This window comes from Neolamprologus multifasciatus, chromosome 13 (assembly GCF_963576455.1).
Source record: "Neolamprologus multifasciatus chromosome 13, fNeoMul1.2, whole genome shotgun sequence".
Lineage (NCBI taxonomy): Eukaryota > Metazoa > Chordata > Actinopteri > Cichliformes > Cichlidae > Neolamprologus > Neolamprologus multifasciatus.
In genome coordinates, this window is record NC_140451.1 from 26,561,932 (window position 1) to 26,580,797 (window position 18,866).

Sequence of the window (18,866 nt, forward strand, 5' to 3'; positions counted from 1 at the left end):
GGCTATACGAACAATAAACAAACCAGAAATTTCATTTGAAATTGATCAAGATGAACGACTGGATTGAAAATGAGTAAAAAAGCAGCCAATGTCCAAAAATTTTTGAAAGACCTTAAGAAGCCTAAAGAACTCTTATTCAAAACCACGTCTCACTCATTGGATGCAACATATGCAACAAAAATCAAATGCAGCTCAAGACTTTTGCACAGTACAGTATGTTTAAGACTTAAATATCAGGCTTCTTGTAATATCATAATAATAATAACAGAAGGAGCATCTTAACAGTCTTGCTGTCTGCCTCTGCCTAGTGATTATTTCCAGTTGTTTCATGAGCATAACAAAAAAAAAACAACAGTCAGTTTATTAACATGCAAATGGATTGTTGTTCGTGACAATCATGAATGTGTAAATGCTATATATTTAAATGTTAAGATGTAAGGTTAAAACATAATTAAATATATTTTTTAAGGTCAGACCTCATACAACTCCGTATGGGAAAGCAGCTGCAGTTTGAAACCTAGAGTGCTAATGGGGTTTTATTCGGTTGTTTGGGACATTTTAATGCATCACCACCTCTTTGAATGTTAATAGTATGCAGTGACTGAATGACAAGGGTGAAATCAATAAGAGATTATAGCTTTCCCTGGAATCACCAAGTCAGCATGTTTCATGGAAGCAGCAGGTGGTCTCGTTTTATTCATTCATTTATAAATGGATCAGAAAAACAGCCAGCTATACAGCGAGCGCACAGACTTCTAATAGCATGTGAGCGTTTCTCTTTTACTGAGTGAGGAGAGTAATTTCAGGTTCCAGCTATTCCCTTCTTTCAGCAAACATTCAACACACTCACACCGCACATAGCAGCCTAACCAAACGTGGTTGGCTGTGGTGGAATTTCAGAGAAACCCTCCCCCCTGCCACAAGAGCTGCCGGTCAGCCGGTAACAAGTAATCCGATTTGCAGAGAGGATTGCTCTTGGTGCTGATCTTCCCTCCATCCAGGACCTGTGCAGGTCCAGGGTTAGTAAATGGGCAGAAAACATCTCTGCAAACCCCTTACATCCTGGACATAAACTGTTCAAACTGCTACCTTCAGGCAGGTGCTACAGAGCGCTGTTTGTGAAAACCAGACTCCACAGAGGTAGTTTCTTCCTGCGGATGCACTCCGTGGCAGGTAAGGTGAGACCCAAACGCAGGACTCGGAGACCAAGGATCAACTGAATGAAGCTGCTTTTTGTTGCTGTAGTATGAAAATGCAAAAATATAAAAACACATAAAAACTTGGACCAGGAGGAAACTAAGAACTCGGAACCTACAAGGGAATCATGGAAGACACAAGTAACAGAAAGGGACCAAATATGAACAACAAGACTTATAGAACTAGAATTGTAAATAATGGTAAATGGCCTGTATTTATATAGCGCTTTACTAGTCCCTAAGGACCCCAAAGCGCTTTACATATCCAGTCATCCACCCATTCACACACTGGTGATGGGAAGCTACATTGTAGCCACAGCCACCCTGGGGCGCACTGACAGAGGCGAGGCTGCCGGACACTGGCGCCACCGGGCCCTCTGACCACCACCAGTAGGCAACGGGTGAAGTGTCTTGCCCAAGGACACAACGACCGAGACTGTCCAAGCCGGGGCTCGAACCGGCAACCTTCCGATTACAAGGCGAACTCCCAACTCTTGAGCCACGATCGCCCATAATAATGAAAACTCAGAGGCTCTAGGAAATATAAAACTAAAGACTAACTAATACCATAACCATAATCAACCCAAAAACGCAGTCAAAGAACCAGGACCGTGACTCTCATGAACACTATGAAATAACTCTAACACATTGCACTACTCAGTTTGCATAGTTTCTAACATACAGCCTATTTTAAAAAAATGTTTATTTTCTTTGCATGCAGGGAGCAAAGTGTACTGGAGTCTAATTCCTTGTTTGCGTTTACAAACATGGCCAAATAAAGCTGATTCTGAAAGCAGAGGTTTGGCTTGGAACCACACACAAACACACACACACACACACACACACAGGGATTTTGCTTTTCAGGTTATCAGGCTAAATCACTATAGACTATAGATTCAAACAACATTTTCAACTACAGCAACAGGAAAGGCATGGGAGTGCAGGGATGACATTGAATCTGATCTGTGATGTGCCTGGGTCTCGAACTTGTGGATCTTATTTAATTTGGTGTAAACAATCTGTGCATTTAACAAAGACTCAAGGATTCAACTGGCTACCATGTATGTTTTTTCCCCCTATTTCTTCCCAGGCGAAGATGACGACGATGAGGAGTGTGGGGAGGAGAAGCTGCCCTCGTGTTTTGACTACGTCATGCATTTCCTCACTGTATTCTGGAAGGTTCTGTTCGCCTTCGTCCCGCCCACAGAGTATTGGAATGGCTGGGCCTGCTTTGTAGTCTCCATCTGCATGATCGGACTGCTCACCGCTATCATTGGTAAGACTTTAAATATCCTGAGGGATTGACAAGAGATGCGACCAAAAGAAACAATATATTGTATTTAAAGCTCAAACACAACAAATGATGGTTTGTTCAACAGCTGAACGCATCTGTTTTCTTCTAAGTATATAGGGATGGAAATTATTCCTTTCCTATCCTTACAGGGGACCTGGCCTCTCACTTTGGATGCACAGTAGGCCTGAAAGACTCTGTCACAGCAGTAGTATTTGTTGCATTGGGAACCTCAGTACCAGGTAAGCGTGTGACCACTTATCCTTTATGTTTATGTACATGTATGTGTAGGCGTACATGAATCCATCACAGTATATGTTTTTGCCATCTACTGGACCTTGTGCCAGCTTTAATCAAATCCTGTTCTCTCTTTATATTTGCTATTTAGCTTTGTAAAGTCATTATGAGGAAAAGGTCTTTGTTTATCAATGATCCACCTCAAGGAATATATATTGATATTTTCAGTTCTTTGCTCATTTTCTAGACAAATCAACTAAAGCTACAGTGGAATGAATATCAAGGCACGCTATTAAAACTTCCCAAGTTCGAGAAACACTAAGTAACTAGTAATTCTTATATATACAGTAGCAACTTTCATAAAGATGAGATATATTTCAGTGTGATATGTTGCACTATAGACTACAAAGTATGCAGGGGATTTTTATGTTGGTTTATGGCAAATTACACAGTCTCAACTCAAATTCACTCATCCAGAAAAGAAATGTCATGGTTATTTAGTAACAGGGAATGGGACTTGGGTTATTATCCATTACTAGAAAATGATAGTCGTAATTCTGGCATCATCATAATAATATTCACTAAATTTGCTTTTCCTGTAATGACAAATAGATTTGAAGAGCTTTTCCACATGAAAGCATCTTTGTATTGATGTTCATTAATATTATTTTTCTGCTATTACAAATCCAAAGAAAAACAACATAAAAGTAGATCAAAAGAACCTCAGAGCTCACATTTCCCGAGCTCTTATTTTCAGTGAACTTGTACCAGAACTAACCCAGTAGTTCTCAGCGTCTTGCCACAATATTTTTTGTATTTGGGTCGCCGTTAGATAAAGCAGTGCAGTCTGTCGACAGCAACAGGGCTCATCTTGCGTAAGTGTGAAGAATGACCAAATGCGATGGCTGGGTGATTATATGTTTTAACCTTGCACACAGAGACAAATACATCACACATACAGTGTGTACTTGACTGCTAGATGTATAAACTAGAACATGGAAAAACATAAACGACTGCGCAACTTGAGTAATAGACAAGCACGCTCATCTATCTGAAAAACATTAAAGCTTGAAAGAGATTTTGCACACTTGTGTACACACACACCCACACACAATGACTTGTACTGTGACCACCATGTGCTATTACCATAAGGCTATTTGTCATGTCAGGCTCAGGTGCTCCCTGTCCTCCCATTTAGGGAGCTTAGGGATAAAAGGCGTGTGCTCCATACTACTTTATACTCACACATATATACATACACACATAGTACATTAGCATATGGCTATACATGTAATATATGCTCACACACTAAGAAAAATATACACTTGATATCAGCTGAATTTATGGACACATACACATACAGAGAGATGCTCAAGTCACAGTACTGCACACAATGTGTAGAGCTGCCGAATGAAAACAAAGTGGCTCAGCTCTCAGCCTTATTAACAGAGCCTCCTGTGGCTTCACCACACATGCGCACACACACACACACACACACACACACACAAAGAAACAGACCTCAGTTCTGTGGCTATTACAGTTAATAAAACCCATCCTGTGCTGTGGTTCTATGTCAGTTAACCTCGTTTATCACAGTTAGCCAGGCTAACCCACACATGGAGAAAGGGAGATAGAAAGAAAACAACTAAAGCGGTGCTGTTAGGAAAATTTGAATCTAAAGAAGCTCACATTTGTTTGTAGTTTGCGGGTATTCGGGTAAAATTTCAGGTAAAACTTTGTTGGTTCATCATTCAACAGTTCACTTAATGTGTGCAGTGTATTATCATGACTCCTAATGGCTTCAGAAATTTGATCCGAGCATATAAACTGAGGAAAATACACAGGGATTTAAAAGAGAAAAAAAAGAGACATATACAGAAGATTAAAGCATTGTGCAATAAATGTTGGTTCAGGACAGTGAAGCTGATAGTCATCATGTATCCTCACAATATTGTATCACAATAAATATGTCAGGATTTTTGACTAATAAATGTAAATAGATAAGATATTAATGATCAGTCACTGTAAAATACTCGAATACTCTTTGACCCTCTGTCAAAGTAACAAATTAATAAATATTCCTGAATGTTTTTCAATTAAACTAATAAGAGCTGCCACCCATCAGTCTCCCAGCACTGTCCAGTTCAGAACAAAATATCTTTAAAAAGATTTTCAACTAGTTTGTACCCCCTGAGTATATATACCCCTCTGTGTATTGTTCAGTATTTTGTGGACCAGTGATCTATAATAAGGAATCTCAAGAGGGCCGGATTTCCTTTGGATAGTCACGGTCCCCAGAGGATTAATGCTTCTGTTTTTATTCCTTTATTGCTAACACCATAAACATTCCAAATGCCAAGATTTTCCTGAGCATATTAGTTGCATGTTCCTCCATTTTAAGAGGCAATGGGGAAAAACAGGAACAGAGGGGAGAGGGGAAGAAGGAGGAGCGTGACGTCAAAAAGAGAAGAGCGAGGCAGTGACTGATTGACAGAGAGGTAGTGGAAAAGGGCAAAAAGCTCTCCAGGGAGCCATACTGTCACATAAGGAGCTTCAGAGTGGAACCTGTTTCACAGAAACGCACACTCGCGTCATTGCTGAACACGTACACACCCACGGACTCACCCACTCAATCAAGCTCACAAGCACTCAAAGACCATTTGATGCACAGGCGTGCATGCCTTTGCCAGCTGGTAGAGGCATGGCATCAGATTGGACCCAGGTGGCAAACTTCGCAAACACACAGGTGTTAGTCTCTTTCACAGGCCAATTGTCATATTTATCACCACCCTATATCTACTCCTTGATCCTCCCATCATCCTCTTTTCCACAGCCAGGTTGGCTGCTGCTTCAAGTAATCCCTTCCTTCTCTTTTCATCCTTTGCTTTCTTCCGTAATCTCAGTTTTTGTCTCTTCTTGTTGTATCTGGCAGAGAAAGGCTAGATGACATGAATCACTAACAAAGAGAAGCTAGCCAGAAAAGAGTGCTAACTGACCATTTGGCTATTTGCTCACCTAACAGCCTATTGTTGAGATCTGGCAGAGTCACCGTTGCTCCTTTCAGTGCAGGAAGGAAGAGCATGACTTTGGAGCTGCTGTATTGACAAACATTAGGCAGGGGTAATTTTTAGGACTACGCAGCACATTGCTTATTAGTCACCAGGCCAAAATCTGTTTGTTCCCCCTGACTGCAATTCAACTTTGTAAATTCTTGATCTCGGAGCAAATCGTGCATATGCTGGCTGCTGTAGAAGAAACACTGCAATGGGATTAAAGATTGTGGCTCCTAATTTAAGGTTGCCTGTCTAAAAATAGAAAACAAGATTTATATAGTGCTCTGTATGTGGTCTGTATTAATAGCTATATACATTATGCATGCATGAAAAGTGTCCGTATCTGTCCATGCAGTCTTGTGTAACACAGAAATCACTGCAAATTTACCAGATCCAGAGTAATTTTCATAATTCACGGCGGGAAATTATCCCATTACAGCTGCTCAGTCATGTGAAAGTCGTAGAATGCACAATGCATAATTCAAGTCTTCCAGTAACAGTCTTACAGGGTTTTCCAGTAACAGCATGGCTGTTTGTTGGAGAAACATTGATTCTAACAGACCAATATCTTCACTGCAGTGTGACCAGTGTTTCATCGTTTGTAATCTTAAACCTTCTTTTCTTACCACTCTTAGATTATTCCTGTTTGTCAGTGGGAGCAATGGGATCTTGATTAATTCTGTGTTGCTGTGAAACGCAGAACCATACACTAATGGAAGTCAAACGGATTCCTTAGAAGAGCTACAAAGTCATCCATCTTTTTGTGCAGAAATCTTACCTTGTCCATGACGATAAAAATGCAATCCAACTTATATCTCCTCTTTCCTCTCCTCATCTATCTTTTGCCTCCCCTCCTTGTACCTTTGGCATAGATATCCATTGTTGTTATTCTGGTTGAAAGTGGAAATAACATAAAAAAAAAGTTCAAATACTCTATGATAACAAAGGCAACTGTTACAGGCTACAGGCACAGTTGGGGAATTTTGTGATTAGGCGTGTCAGTCTGTTTGCAGTGTTAGACATTAAGTCAGTAACACTTAATTTACACTGAATGGAACATTTTTTTTTATTTATTGCTTTACACTTTCACTCCACAAAAACGGTTGCATTCATTTCTTGGTGATGGAAGTTTTTAATAAGTCATCATCAGAATTAAGAGTGTTTTTTATCTTGCGATCAGCTGTATCTGATCTTTTTTTTTTCCTTTCTCGTTAACTTGAACATGAGAGATAGTAACAACGATCACCAGTTACTTTATGGCCAATGACAACTCTGTTTTTTAGCTCTTTTTTCTCTCTCTCTCTCTTCATCCAGACACATTTGCCAGTAAGGTAGCAGCTATCCAGGATCAGTATGCAGATGCATCCATTGGTAATGTGACAGGCTCCAATGCTGTCAATGTGTTTCTGGGCATTGGGGTAAGTCCAGCACATTTAATTAAAGATTTATTGATTGATAGCTATTTAGAGAAAATGCAGTAGTGCTTGTCATTTTGCTGTAGTATAAATTATTATGTTGTGCTTGGTATAAATGATAGGTTACTGCATGAGTCCTATTCTTTAATTCTGCATGAATGAGTGTGTGACTGACAAGTGGTATGGTCTGTCACACCCATCTGTCTCCTTTGGCAAAGTCTATATTTGCTTTTGTTTCCTTTGTTGTACATGGTCACGCGTCTCATGTTATTAAATTCAGTTTTGCTGCTGTTCAACAGGTGGCGTGGTCCATTGCTGCCATCTACCACAACAGCAGGGGTGAGGAGTTCAGGGTAAATCCTGGCACGCTGGCTTTCTCGGTCACACTCTTCACCATCTTTGCCTTTATCTGTGTCGCCATGCTGATGTACCGACGGCGACCAGACATTGGTGGAGAGCTGGGTGGGCCCCGGACTGCGAAGGCCCTTACCACCATGCTGTTCGTTAGCCTGTGGCTCCTCTACATCCTCTTCTCCTCACTGGAAGCCTACTGCCACATCCAGGGCTTCTAAGATGATAGGAGATGTTGAAGAGAAGGGTGGGACAAAGCAAGAAAACATGGAGGAAAAAACAAGGGGGAGGTGGATGAATTTGGATTTAGGAATTAAGGCTGTCTCGTTGTTCTATAAGTCCCCCCTTCAGCAATAGATTTAATGATAGATGAATGGATGGATGTACAGATGAAGGAGTGCACAGTTAAACAGATAAAGACAGAATGGAAAGAGGTACAGATGCATGGAAGGATGACAAAAAACATGAGATTAATAGGAAGCAAAATTATCTGGAACGGGGGAAGCTTAATGAGAAAAGAAAAAAATCAAAGATATATATTCGCGTCTCACTCTAAAAGTGCAAACCAATCAAGTCATCTTATTAAACGTGTCCCAACTGGCTCAACCATATAGAATTACAATGAATTTAAACACTGGGACTGAGGTTAAAACAGAGGTACGCACCATAAAAGCTCCTATTGAGAACGAGTGGTTTCAGCAGGAGCCCTCTTTCAGTGTAGTGCATCGTATCCAAGCACTGTAACAGGCAGGAGTGAGACAGACAAAGAAAGAATAACTTTATCAGTATGTGCATGCATGACCAGACAATACTGAAAACATAATCAGAAGAAACCGGATACATTGCCACAATTGTTTCATGACAACTAACTGCGTGTGTGCTGGTGTGTAACAGTGGGTGTCCCTGCTTGTGTGTTGTGGGAAGATGGTCAAGTACTGTGAAAAAAAACCGCCTCTCGTCTTGCTCTCACCGCGTGAGGCGAGATATGCTTTCGTGTTCGAGGTCTTTTTGACTCTCGCTCTCCCAGCCTGTAGAAATGCCGAGTATGACTTTCGCAGGAGAGCAAATTCAGTGAGATGAAATGTTTTAAGCGTCACTGAGGTTCAAATTGTAAATATAAAGAGCTGATCGTACATTACAGCTTCACGGTTTTCCTTCTGAATGTCTCGGTTACGCCATGCGCTCCTGATCGGACCCTCTTTCTGTTGCTTTATACTGTAAATGTAAATGATTTAAGGACTAATTTGAACCAAGTGGTTAGTGTGCTTTTACCTTTAATAAGGTCATGTCTGAGAAGACGAAATGGCCACTCTACCGTCGAAAACTGTTAGAAACTATTATCACTGCATAAATATCTAGGTATTTTTGATTTTACTATGGAACCACCTGGTGTTATCTGGTGTTCCACCTGTGGGATTGCCGCCATCATTTCTGAATCATAACTTTTAAACAGCCTGAAAATTCTAGCTAGCACCCTTTATAGGCCTTCTTTTCCTTCATTTTCTGCCACTTGGTTTACTTAACAGCTTCAGTCATTATCTCTGTGCACCTGGCTGGTCGCTGGACCAATCAAAATCTTCAAGGGCTTTGTAATAACCACTAATCCCTAACCCTGACCCTTGATTTATAATGTTTGACATAGATTGGTCATTAAGGGGAATATTTAACAGGCGCTTATATTGCTAAACCTTACACATTGACTTCTCAGTTAAAAGAGCTTTGCTTCAGACTAGCGCAGGGCTACATGAGATAATAGCTGCACGTCTTTGTTATGTTACCACACCAGGCATCAAGAATTTCCTAGATATTGTAAAAGCAACCTGCTGCTTCTAAGTACTCATTCAGACAAGGCTTCAACTTTTCATTCCAAAAAACACTACTAGTCAAAAACATTTTACTCATAATATGTCTGGATGACGAAGGCCTTAACCTAAAGAAAGCAATTACCATCTGGCTTTGTCATATTTCTTTATTCAAAGGTAAGTTGCTTTCAAACAAATAACCTTAATGTGATCTGTGGGATTTACTCATTCTTGTTGAACTTGACACATTAGTTCAGCTGCCAGTTTTCAGTCTTAACACAAAAGCCATCAGATAAAGGGATAGCTGAAAATGATTTTCTGTTGGGCCGGACATCAGCGTAGAGGACGGGGTAAATGTGGATATGTAACACAGGTTACATCTAATCTCAGACAGCCTGTGTTTGACAAGCTCACGCCGGTTTCAGGGCAATAACAGAAAGCTAACAAGGATACAGTTACAACACTTGTCCCCACAAATCTCCTTCTGCTGTGGAGTATATAGCCCAGTGTTTTAATTCTCAGCAGCCAGGTTACCATGGTAGTCCACCCTGGTTAAAAGCTAATTAACTCCTATAGTGTATAATCTCTCTTTGTGACATGGGCACAAACAGTCTCTGTTATTCTATTATATATGTAGCATACTTTTGTTAGTTTAACAATGTAAACTGATCTTAAATTATTACCACTGGTCTGTGTGCATGATGTGACAGAGGCCCACTTGGACTTATTTATCATCCTAATAGTGTGCTAGTAGCTTAAAAGGACACCGGGGCATATGAAACACTACGTCTACTGCGTGCAGACCAAACTAACTGCCAGATCGTAAGACTCACAAACTAAAATTCCAAAACACTAAATGTCTGGGGATCTTCTGCTTTCTGTAATTCAGTATTAGACAGACAACGAATCGATCCCAAAACCTCGAACACCAAGGGCCCAGAATTATGTACATTTTAAAGCCTGTCTCGACTGTCAGAGAAGTTTAGACTTCAGACTGTTAACTATTGCAACATTCAGCTAAAATCACAAAGATCTCAGCATACACGTAACTTACAGTATATGTAGGCATAATAAAAGTCCATAAGTCCAGAATTTCTCTGCTTCTAATGTGTTTTTTACTTGATGTATATGATAAATTGTATTTATAATGTCATCTGTAAAAGTAAGTAGTCCGGACTAGATGTAATCCATTTTAAACTTGGCAGGATTCTTGTAAAAGGCAGATTTTAACCCCTGAGAAAGTAGACCTGGGCTGGTTAAGATTGGATGAGTTTGGCAAATCCAGATAATTGCAACGATATAAATACTCTGAATATAGCTTTTGAAAAAATTATTAATTACACAACAACACTAGGATGAAAATTTGAGAATACAGTGCTACAGAAACATGGCTTTGTTGCTGCAATCTTGTTTGTTGTACAGTTTGAAAACTACTAAGAAAAGACATTTGGTGTATACGTCGTTTGGTAGCTACAGTATAATGAGATATAGCATTACTTGCATTTGTCAAACTCTGCACAATCTGTGGCTCATCATTAGAGTAGCTGTTCTTAAGTGAAGGCCTTGGAGTGGCAGTTTACCCCTGTTTTGACAAAGGGAAAACTTTATATCTGATATTAATGTTTGCAGTCCAAACTGTAAAGGGTTTTCTAACCAATGGATCTTTCTTAAAACACCAAATATAATTCGTATTTCATTAGTAATCTGAAAAGCATTTAAAAAAAGCTTGATGTTGTTTTAACAGAACTCAAATCTTTTTATTTAAATTTGTATGTATTTGTCTCTTCACTGGCACGGAGCTGAGGGTTTATACACTGTAAAAAAACTAAATTATGCTAGCTTGCTTTTAAAAAAAAGAAGGAATAACGATATTAAAGCTTATGCATCACTTTTTGAGTACCTTCAGCAAGGTATTAATTGTCTTTGATATTGCTAAATCATGTTGGAATTACTTAAAATGTGCCAGCTGCCTAATATTTTGAGATGAACTCTAGCGTGAGCAGGAATCAAATGCTTGCAAAAATGCAGTTTCGTGCATTAAAATTATGGCTTGTATTTTTTTTTTAAATGCTAAAAGTTTTCTTTTATGGGAATTTAGCTCTTTTGCTGCACTGGCTTTGCTGCACCGTCTCTCTGGGTGTATTCACTTTGGCTTAAAAGCTAGTCTGACATGAACCTTATTGGCAGATTAATGACAGCTGTTCACAGAGTTTGAAACAAGGCTGGAAACTAAACATTGTTAGCTGTTGTTTAGCTAAAGACTTTTCTTGGCTGTACATCATCAAATATTAACTTTCTGGTTGAAGTTAACTTTTTTTTTTCTATCTGCAACTAGCAACTTTCCTGCAAAGACTGTAAAGCAATTTGTTCCAGCTCAAGTCACAATAACGCTTGAGTCCAGCTTCGTGCTTTGGTTTGAAATTCTGCATTTTAAAGGGTCAAAAGTTAGCCAGGTCATCACTGTATATATTAACACTAACAGCTAGTAAGGAGTAGAAAAATGAGCTGTAGATTGCATTTGTTTTAACTTTTGTTCTTCTGTGGTGGGGTTTGAAACAGAATTGGGCAGGTTTTTAAATGAAGGACAAGCATTGCACTGGTTCTTGTCGCTTATGTGAAACGGCTACTACGTTGGTTCATTTACAGAGTTGCTTCTGATGTAAACAACGGAGATTGTGTTTTCTGTCTCTGATTTCCACAATAATAATGATGTACCTGATGTAAAAATACAGTGGTGTTGAATCAGTTGTAAACCATTAACAATGTTGATTCTAATGTAAGGGTTGACGATATGTTTGTGTTGCCATTTTCACTTTTTAACTGACTGTCTGTCTGACAGACCGAGGAATAAATAACAGCAACATCGGACAGACAAAATGAGCAAAAGGAAGGACAAACGCCCCTACTGGTACGAGCGGAGCAATATTTGCAACAGAGAAAAAAATGTACCGCTGGAAACAAAGGCTACCAGAGCTATTCTCTACCTTAAAATTGCAACATTTAACATGTAGAAAAAAGGATGGTGATGTAGAGAAGAAGAACGAAAAAGAAGATGACATGAAAGAAGATGAAAATAATAATAATAATTAAAAAATGAAGTTACAGCCATATGTTGATTTCTGGGTCAGAGAGACTGATGTGGACTTCTCCTGCCCAGCATGTGTATTGTTATGGTGTCTTTATCTGTCCCAGTGTCTCTCCACCCTCTTTCTCTATCTTGCTTTCTCAATCTCACTGCTGCCAAAGTAACCAAAACAGGCAGTTCTCCTTTTGTTCCGTATCTTCTTCCCAGCTCCCGTTCTAACCCTCTGTCTCCCTATGCCATGTTTTCCATATTTTGGAATGTCAATGTGCTACTTGTTGACACTGTGCATGAATGATAACATGTCTGTATATAGTTATAGAGAATTGTATCCCATTTCCTTAGTGTTGACTAAAAAAGGTTTGAATGTTGTACAGATTCAGGTTTTCCTTTTTTTTCTGTTCAGTTACATTTTGTAATGTTTGTAGAGCTTAACAACATTTTGTTTTTAATTTAAACAAAGATGCGATGACTTTTCTTTTCCTTTTTTTTGGAGTAACTTGCACATTACTAATGAATTCATCAAGTTTTTTTTGTTAAAAAAAGGCAATATCTGCTGTTATTGAATGAGAGATGAGATCTTAAAGAAGTTATGTATCTTAAATAAGTAATCTATATGGGAGCTGCATGGGTTATTTGTACAAAAAAAGAGACACTGCTTGCTACTTCTAATACCGTGGCTGTATTCTCCGACAGAGGATGAGGAATACTGTATGTATATCTAAAGGTTATTTTGTCATTAAAGAAACAATAATAATAATAATGTGTATATACTGTACAGTGTTATAAGTGAGGTGGACTATACGACCATCACACTAACCATAGAGAATTAATTCTACATATTTATTTAAAGGAAACAACAACACTCACTACACTCAAGAATGACATATATTGCCTTTTTGGAGAAGTTGTAATTTGCTTAGAGCTTATTTCTCTATCGCTGCCTCACTCTGCCCTCCCATGCATCCTCTTTCTTCATTCTTGGTTGGTAAATTTTTTTCCTTCCATCTGCTTCCATTTACTTTTATTTTGGCGTTGGAGGCTTTTGAGATTGCCTTTTGTCAGTGATTGTTGTTGTTTGATTCAGACAGCGTTATGTTTTTAGTTTGTCTTTTTTGGACTCGTGTCTCACTTACGGTTGCTTTTTATGCCCCCTAAATCATTATCTCTAGAACTGCTTCTATTCACCAACATCCAAGTATAGTTATGAATATCTGCCTGTGTCTGCATCTGATTTAGTCTCTCAACGGATAATTTGTTTGTATTTAAATCACCATCTGTTTTCCAAGCTGTCGATCATTAATCTTGGTTGCTGAATAATTCTCTTTTCGTTTTTCTTTCTGAAATTCTTCCTTTGTGCCAACAAATTCTGGTTTTTATTTCTTCACTCCTTCCTTTCATTCATCTTCTCTTTCTTTCTCTGTCCTCTTTGCACTTTCGGGGTGTTTCAGGGTTTTTTTATGTTTGTCACTTTGATTTGATGTGGGGGTTTTTTCTTTTCTTAACGGAACAGTAACTTTAATAATCATGTTTGTAATAATTTTTAAGATTTGTTTTCTTTTTGCCGCTGTTTCTCTGTGTGTGCGTGTATTAATTTACTTTTCTTTTTTAAATTAATTTCTGGTCAAGACCAAATGATAGGAGGAAAGTTGTTGTATGTGTGTTGCCACTAACTGTGACTGCTCTCCATGGTACATGGTAATTCTGATAAAACCAGTAAAATAAAGTTTGGGATACCCTGTTTCAGAGACCCTGTGAGTGCACTGCCTTTCTACAGTGTGTGTTTGTGTTACATCCTGTCTGTATTTAAAAGCTTTAGTATCAAACATATTTATTATGCAAATTTCTATTATTAGCTACATATTCAATAAGTAAATAGAAGCTGGAGCCAGCTCGTCTGTGTGTCTCTTGTACACTTGAACATCCATACATATAAATGCTAAATAAGAGGGGCCCTAGGATGGAGCCTTTGGGGACCCCACATGTGATTTCTATATTATGTGATGAGAATTGGCTAATTGACACATAGAAGTTCCTGTTCTTAAGGTAGGATTTGAACCAATCGAGTGCCGTACCAGAGAGTCCGATCCAGCTCTCTAGACGTTCCAGTAATATGTCATGATCAACGGTGTCAAATGCCGCACTAAGGTCCAATAGTACAAATACTGTGGATCTACCACGGTCAGTATTTATACGGATGTCGTTAAACACTTTGACGAGGGCTGTCTCGGTCCTGAAGCTGATTAATATGACATTTGCCTGAATAGCTGACTTTTCATTAACTGTCATCTGACTTTTTTTGTTATTGTGTCAGTGATAGAAGTGACTTGAGTCACCACTCATTTGTTTATATATAGCTTGGAAAACAGGGAAATTTGAAAATAATTTGCACATATAAATGGGAAATTTGTATATTAGTATATTTCTAATGAGGTTTGACCAACACAATTCACTTTTGCTTCTTGGAAGCAAAGCACAAAGAGCTGAAGGTTGGCTTGTGACTTTTGCAATGAAGTAAAATACTGGTATAGCCTTGAGATGACTGTTGCTTGGTAGTTTCTAAATAAAATTCAACCAGATTTCATTGAATTGAATCATGACATCCCACTATTAAGCTTCAATCTGCCATTACCATTGATGTGAAACCGGACATGAGGATCTAACTGAGAAACAAAGGGATACTGTATGCTTATAGGCTAAATCACACAGTAAAGTTTGATTAACAGTCCTTCTAAATGGAATTAAAATAGAATTCAACTTTATTGTCATTGCACATGTCACAAGTACAAGGCAACAAAATGCAGTTTGCATCCATCCAGAAAGTGCTTTTGCAATAATATAGATATATTACAGAATGTGGATTTATTATAGGTATGTTACAATGTACACAGTATGAAGGTATGTTATGAATATACTATAACTATGAGTATAGGGTACAGCTGTAGTCATTGTACAAGCTATGTACAGGCTATATATGGTTAGAAAATATGAAAACTATACAGAAATATAAAATTTTAAAACAATACAGATTGTAGATATACAATTGTGAGTATTAATAAACAGTTGTAAAACTATAATATCAGTATCATTGTCTATACAGCATTTACAGTAGTGCAGTTAAGATCAGTGAGATATATGGATAATTTATACAGTAGTTATATAAAGTGCAAGTGGTTGTAAGTGATGGTTCAGTCAGTGTTATTAGGGTACAGTCGCCCGTTTGTTTGTTTTGTCCGATGTGTGTGTGTTCAGTCCATGAGTTTAATGGGGGTCAGATGTCAGGAGGCAGAGTTCAGGAGTCTGACAGCTGTAGGGAAGAAGCTGTTCCAGTACCTGGTGGTCTTAGTCCGGATGCTCCCAGAGGGCAGGAGAGTCCGTGTGCTGGGTGACTGGGGTCTTTGAAGATTTTCCCAGCCCTTTTCAGACACCTCTTCCTCCAGATGTCTTGTATGGCAGGAAGTGGTGCTCCAGCGATGCGCTGTGCGGTTTTCAAAACCCTCTGCAACGCCTTCTGGTCCGAGATAGAGCAGCTCCCATACCAGACTGTTATACAGTTGGTCAGGATGCTCTCGATGGTGCAGCGGTACCATAATTTTAAAAATGGCTATCATTTTATATTCAGTAAATGGGCTTCTGTGGCCATAAACCCATCAGAAAAGTGTTTTGAGGTCACAGAGTGAGAGATCTAAAGGTTCATATAGACAACAAAAGGCTTTTCCACTGTTGTTAGTAAGAATGCAGGCTTAATATTACAACCCTTTTAATACTAATTAGTCATTGCAAATATTGACATCACACATTTCACTTATCTTTCCAAATCACTACCTTAACTTGTGTTTACTACTTAACATCCAGTTACTATATTTCATGCAACCTTGTTACTGTCACTATCCTGATACATCCACGCTGACACTGTTTGCTGCTGCAGCTCAGATTCAGTCCCAGTCTATCCTAGTTAAAAAACATTTTGCAGAATCTTGCACGTGACAAAATTGATTTTCATAGTATGACCTTGATTGGTATTTTCTGAGAGCTCCTTCATAAATCTGTGTAACCATTTGCTGTAAATGGTTATTTTCTTGATCTGAATGTCTTCTAGGTTTATTTGAACTAAAAGCAGCCAAACAGCATGTTACACTAGCCTAAAGCACTCACTGTAACTTAGGAAAAACGCCTTCTGGGTAAAGTAGGGGGTCTGATTGGAAACTGAGTAAAAAGAAAAAACTGCAGGGCTTTTAGAGAAATAAACAGAATGTAAATATAGAGAAAGTTACACAATGGTCAGTAGAAAGCCTTTATAAGAGCTGATTGATAGATGAATTGTGTTTAGGTTTCTCCTCTTCCTTAGCTGCCACCATGATGGATCATGCCCATTCTCTGCCTGCAGGCATGATGGATTATTCCAAACACAAATAAATCCTCTTCCTGTTTGTTACATTTAATTTTATTGTATTTTATATTAGTTGTGGCTGATATTTTATTTATTTTAATCCTGTCCTGTCTAGCACCTTTTGCAAACAGAATTGTGATCTAAAGCACTGTGGTGCAAAACATATTTTGCTTTTGCAAGAACAGCTCTATAGGCTCCTCTTGTTCGTGTGAATCTTTATTATTTTATTATTTATTATTAACTTTATTAACAAGTAATGACTAGAATGTAATTTTTTTAAAAAAGGGGGGGGCAGGGTGTCGCCAGGCAGTACAGCCAGCAAAGCCACATGAATGGCCTTCAACATCCATGGTGATCCACAACACCCTAGTCAAACAACAGACATGCACAGTAAAAGGACAAGACAAACTGGTCTGGGTCTGAGACAAGGTGCACCCAGCAATGTTTGCTTCCCCATCCCACCCAGTTGGCCAACGGGCACCCACGAGCCCTGCAGGTGCAGACTGGATATCCTAACGTGGGTCGGCCCACCCTACAAGGCAAGGGGGCAGACCACTCCCACACAACAGTAGACCCACCCTGAGACCAGGTGAACCATGGTGTAGCTATTTAAAGTGCAAGAGACTAGGTAAGACACAAGAGACTAGGTAAGACACAAGAGACTAGGTAAATTCTTTTTTATTTTTGTTGTTTGAAGGTTGCGTGTGAGTCAGCAAAATAGACCGTGTTGCAGCATGTTTCGTGCCGTTACTTATGTAAAGGTGTTTGCCTTGGCTGTTCATTATTTGCCCTCTGCTGTGTCTGTCTGAAATCTCATTAGCCTGTCACGTTTGATTTCTAGACAGGTTCTTGTCTGGGCAGCCCACTGCTTGAAGGTTAACATGCTGGGAACTTAATGTGAATTTATGCATGTGTATGTGTGTGTGCATGGTTGGTCCTGAATGCTGAATAAAACCTAAAACTGTCAGAAAGTCAAAGTTGGCTGTCAAACTATATGCAACGACTTAGTAAGAGACAAAAGGGCAAGCCTTGATTTTCTGTTTTTTTTTTAAAATCCTTTCTTTTAGCTCTCTGTCAGTCAGTGCTCATTCAAAGCCTGTGTTCTGAACAACATGTTGCTTTACAAAACAATCAAGTACTTTAAAGATAGTTTGTTGTATGCTGTACTATACCTTTAAGATATAGATAAAAAGTGCACATCTCGAAACATTGCAGGTATTTACTTTAACTGACTAATAAAATAGCAAGTTATCCATGGGACATGATTAATCTGCTTGGGTTTACAATAGTGAACACTACTGGAATGGATTAGACTGAATAATTCCCTAACAGGTATGACCTGTGACTCTGACTTTTGTCACAAAAGAGATATACTAAAAGATTTTTGAAGGCATTTTGTGAAGGCACAAGTTTGAAGGCATTTTGAGACTCAAAATGTGGTTTTAATGTCAGGGTTACAGTTAGGTTATGGTTAGGTTTAGGCTAAAGGTTAGGATTAGGCATTCATTTTTGATGGTTACACTTAGGTTAAGCGACTAGGGAAAGCATTATGTCAATTAGATGTCCTCACTAAGATATAAAAGGCAAGTGTGTGCACGTGTGTCCAGTGAAATAATAACTTATTAGTCTGAACATGCAGTTTGTAAATACACTATATGGACAACAGTACTGGGACATTTACACATTACACCTACAGCAGCTGCTCAGCCATGGAAGCTCATCCCATGAAGCTCCAGATGCACAATTTCTGTGCTGATGTTAATGAAAGAGGAGGTTTAGAACTTTGGGGTTATTGAGTCAGTCAGAGTGTTCGTGACTTTTACATAATATGCACCTTATCGCTTTGAAATAACACAAATGACTCACGTAAGTTAAAAAAACAACAACACTAATTTGTTATGTAAATCCAAATAAATAAGATTCTTATTTTCTTGGAAGTTACTTTAACACAGTTGGGCGGACCATTTAAAGTAAAAAAAAAAAAGTTTAAAAAAATAATCGACTGTTCAGTAAATCCAAAAAAAGGAGGCTTTAAAACAGACGATGGTG

The 18,866-nt window shown here is 38.7% G+C and overlaps 1 protein-coding gene across 3 annotated transcripts in view; it reads left to right on the forward strand.

Moving 5' to 3' along the window:
• slc8a1b (solute carrier family 8 member 1b) overlaps window positions 1–17,863 on the forward strand; it is a 143,032-nt gene extending 125,169 nt beyond the window's left edge. For all 3 annotated transcript variants that reach the window (XM_085183422.1, XM_085183423.1, XM_085183424.1), the window contains exons 8-11: window positions 2,287–2,472; window positions 2,640–2,729; window positions 7,092–7,195; window positions 7,492–17,863. In XM_085183422.1, the coding sequence (XP_085039548.1) occupies window positions 2,287–2,472; window positions 2,640–2,729; window positions 7,092–7,195; window positions 7,492–7,764 (653 nt within the window). In that variant the 3' untranslated portion in view covers window positions 7,765–17,863. The remainder of the gene's footprint in view (window positions 1–2,286; window positions 2,473–2,639; window positions 2,730–7,091; window positions 7,196–7,491) is intronic.
• The last annotated feature ends 1,003 nt before the right edge of the window (window positions 17,864–18,866 follow it).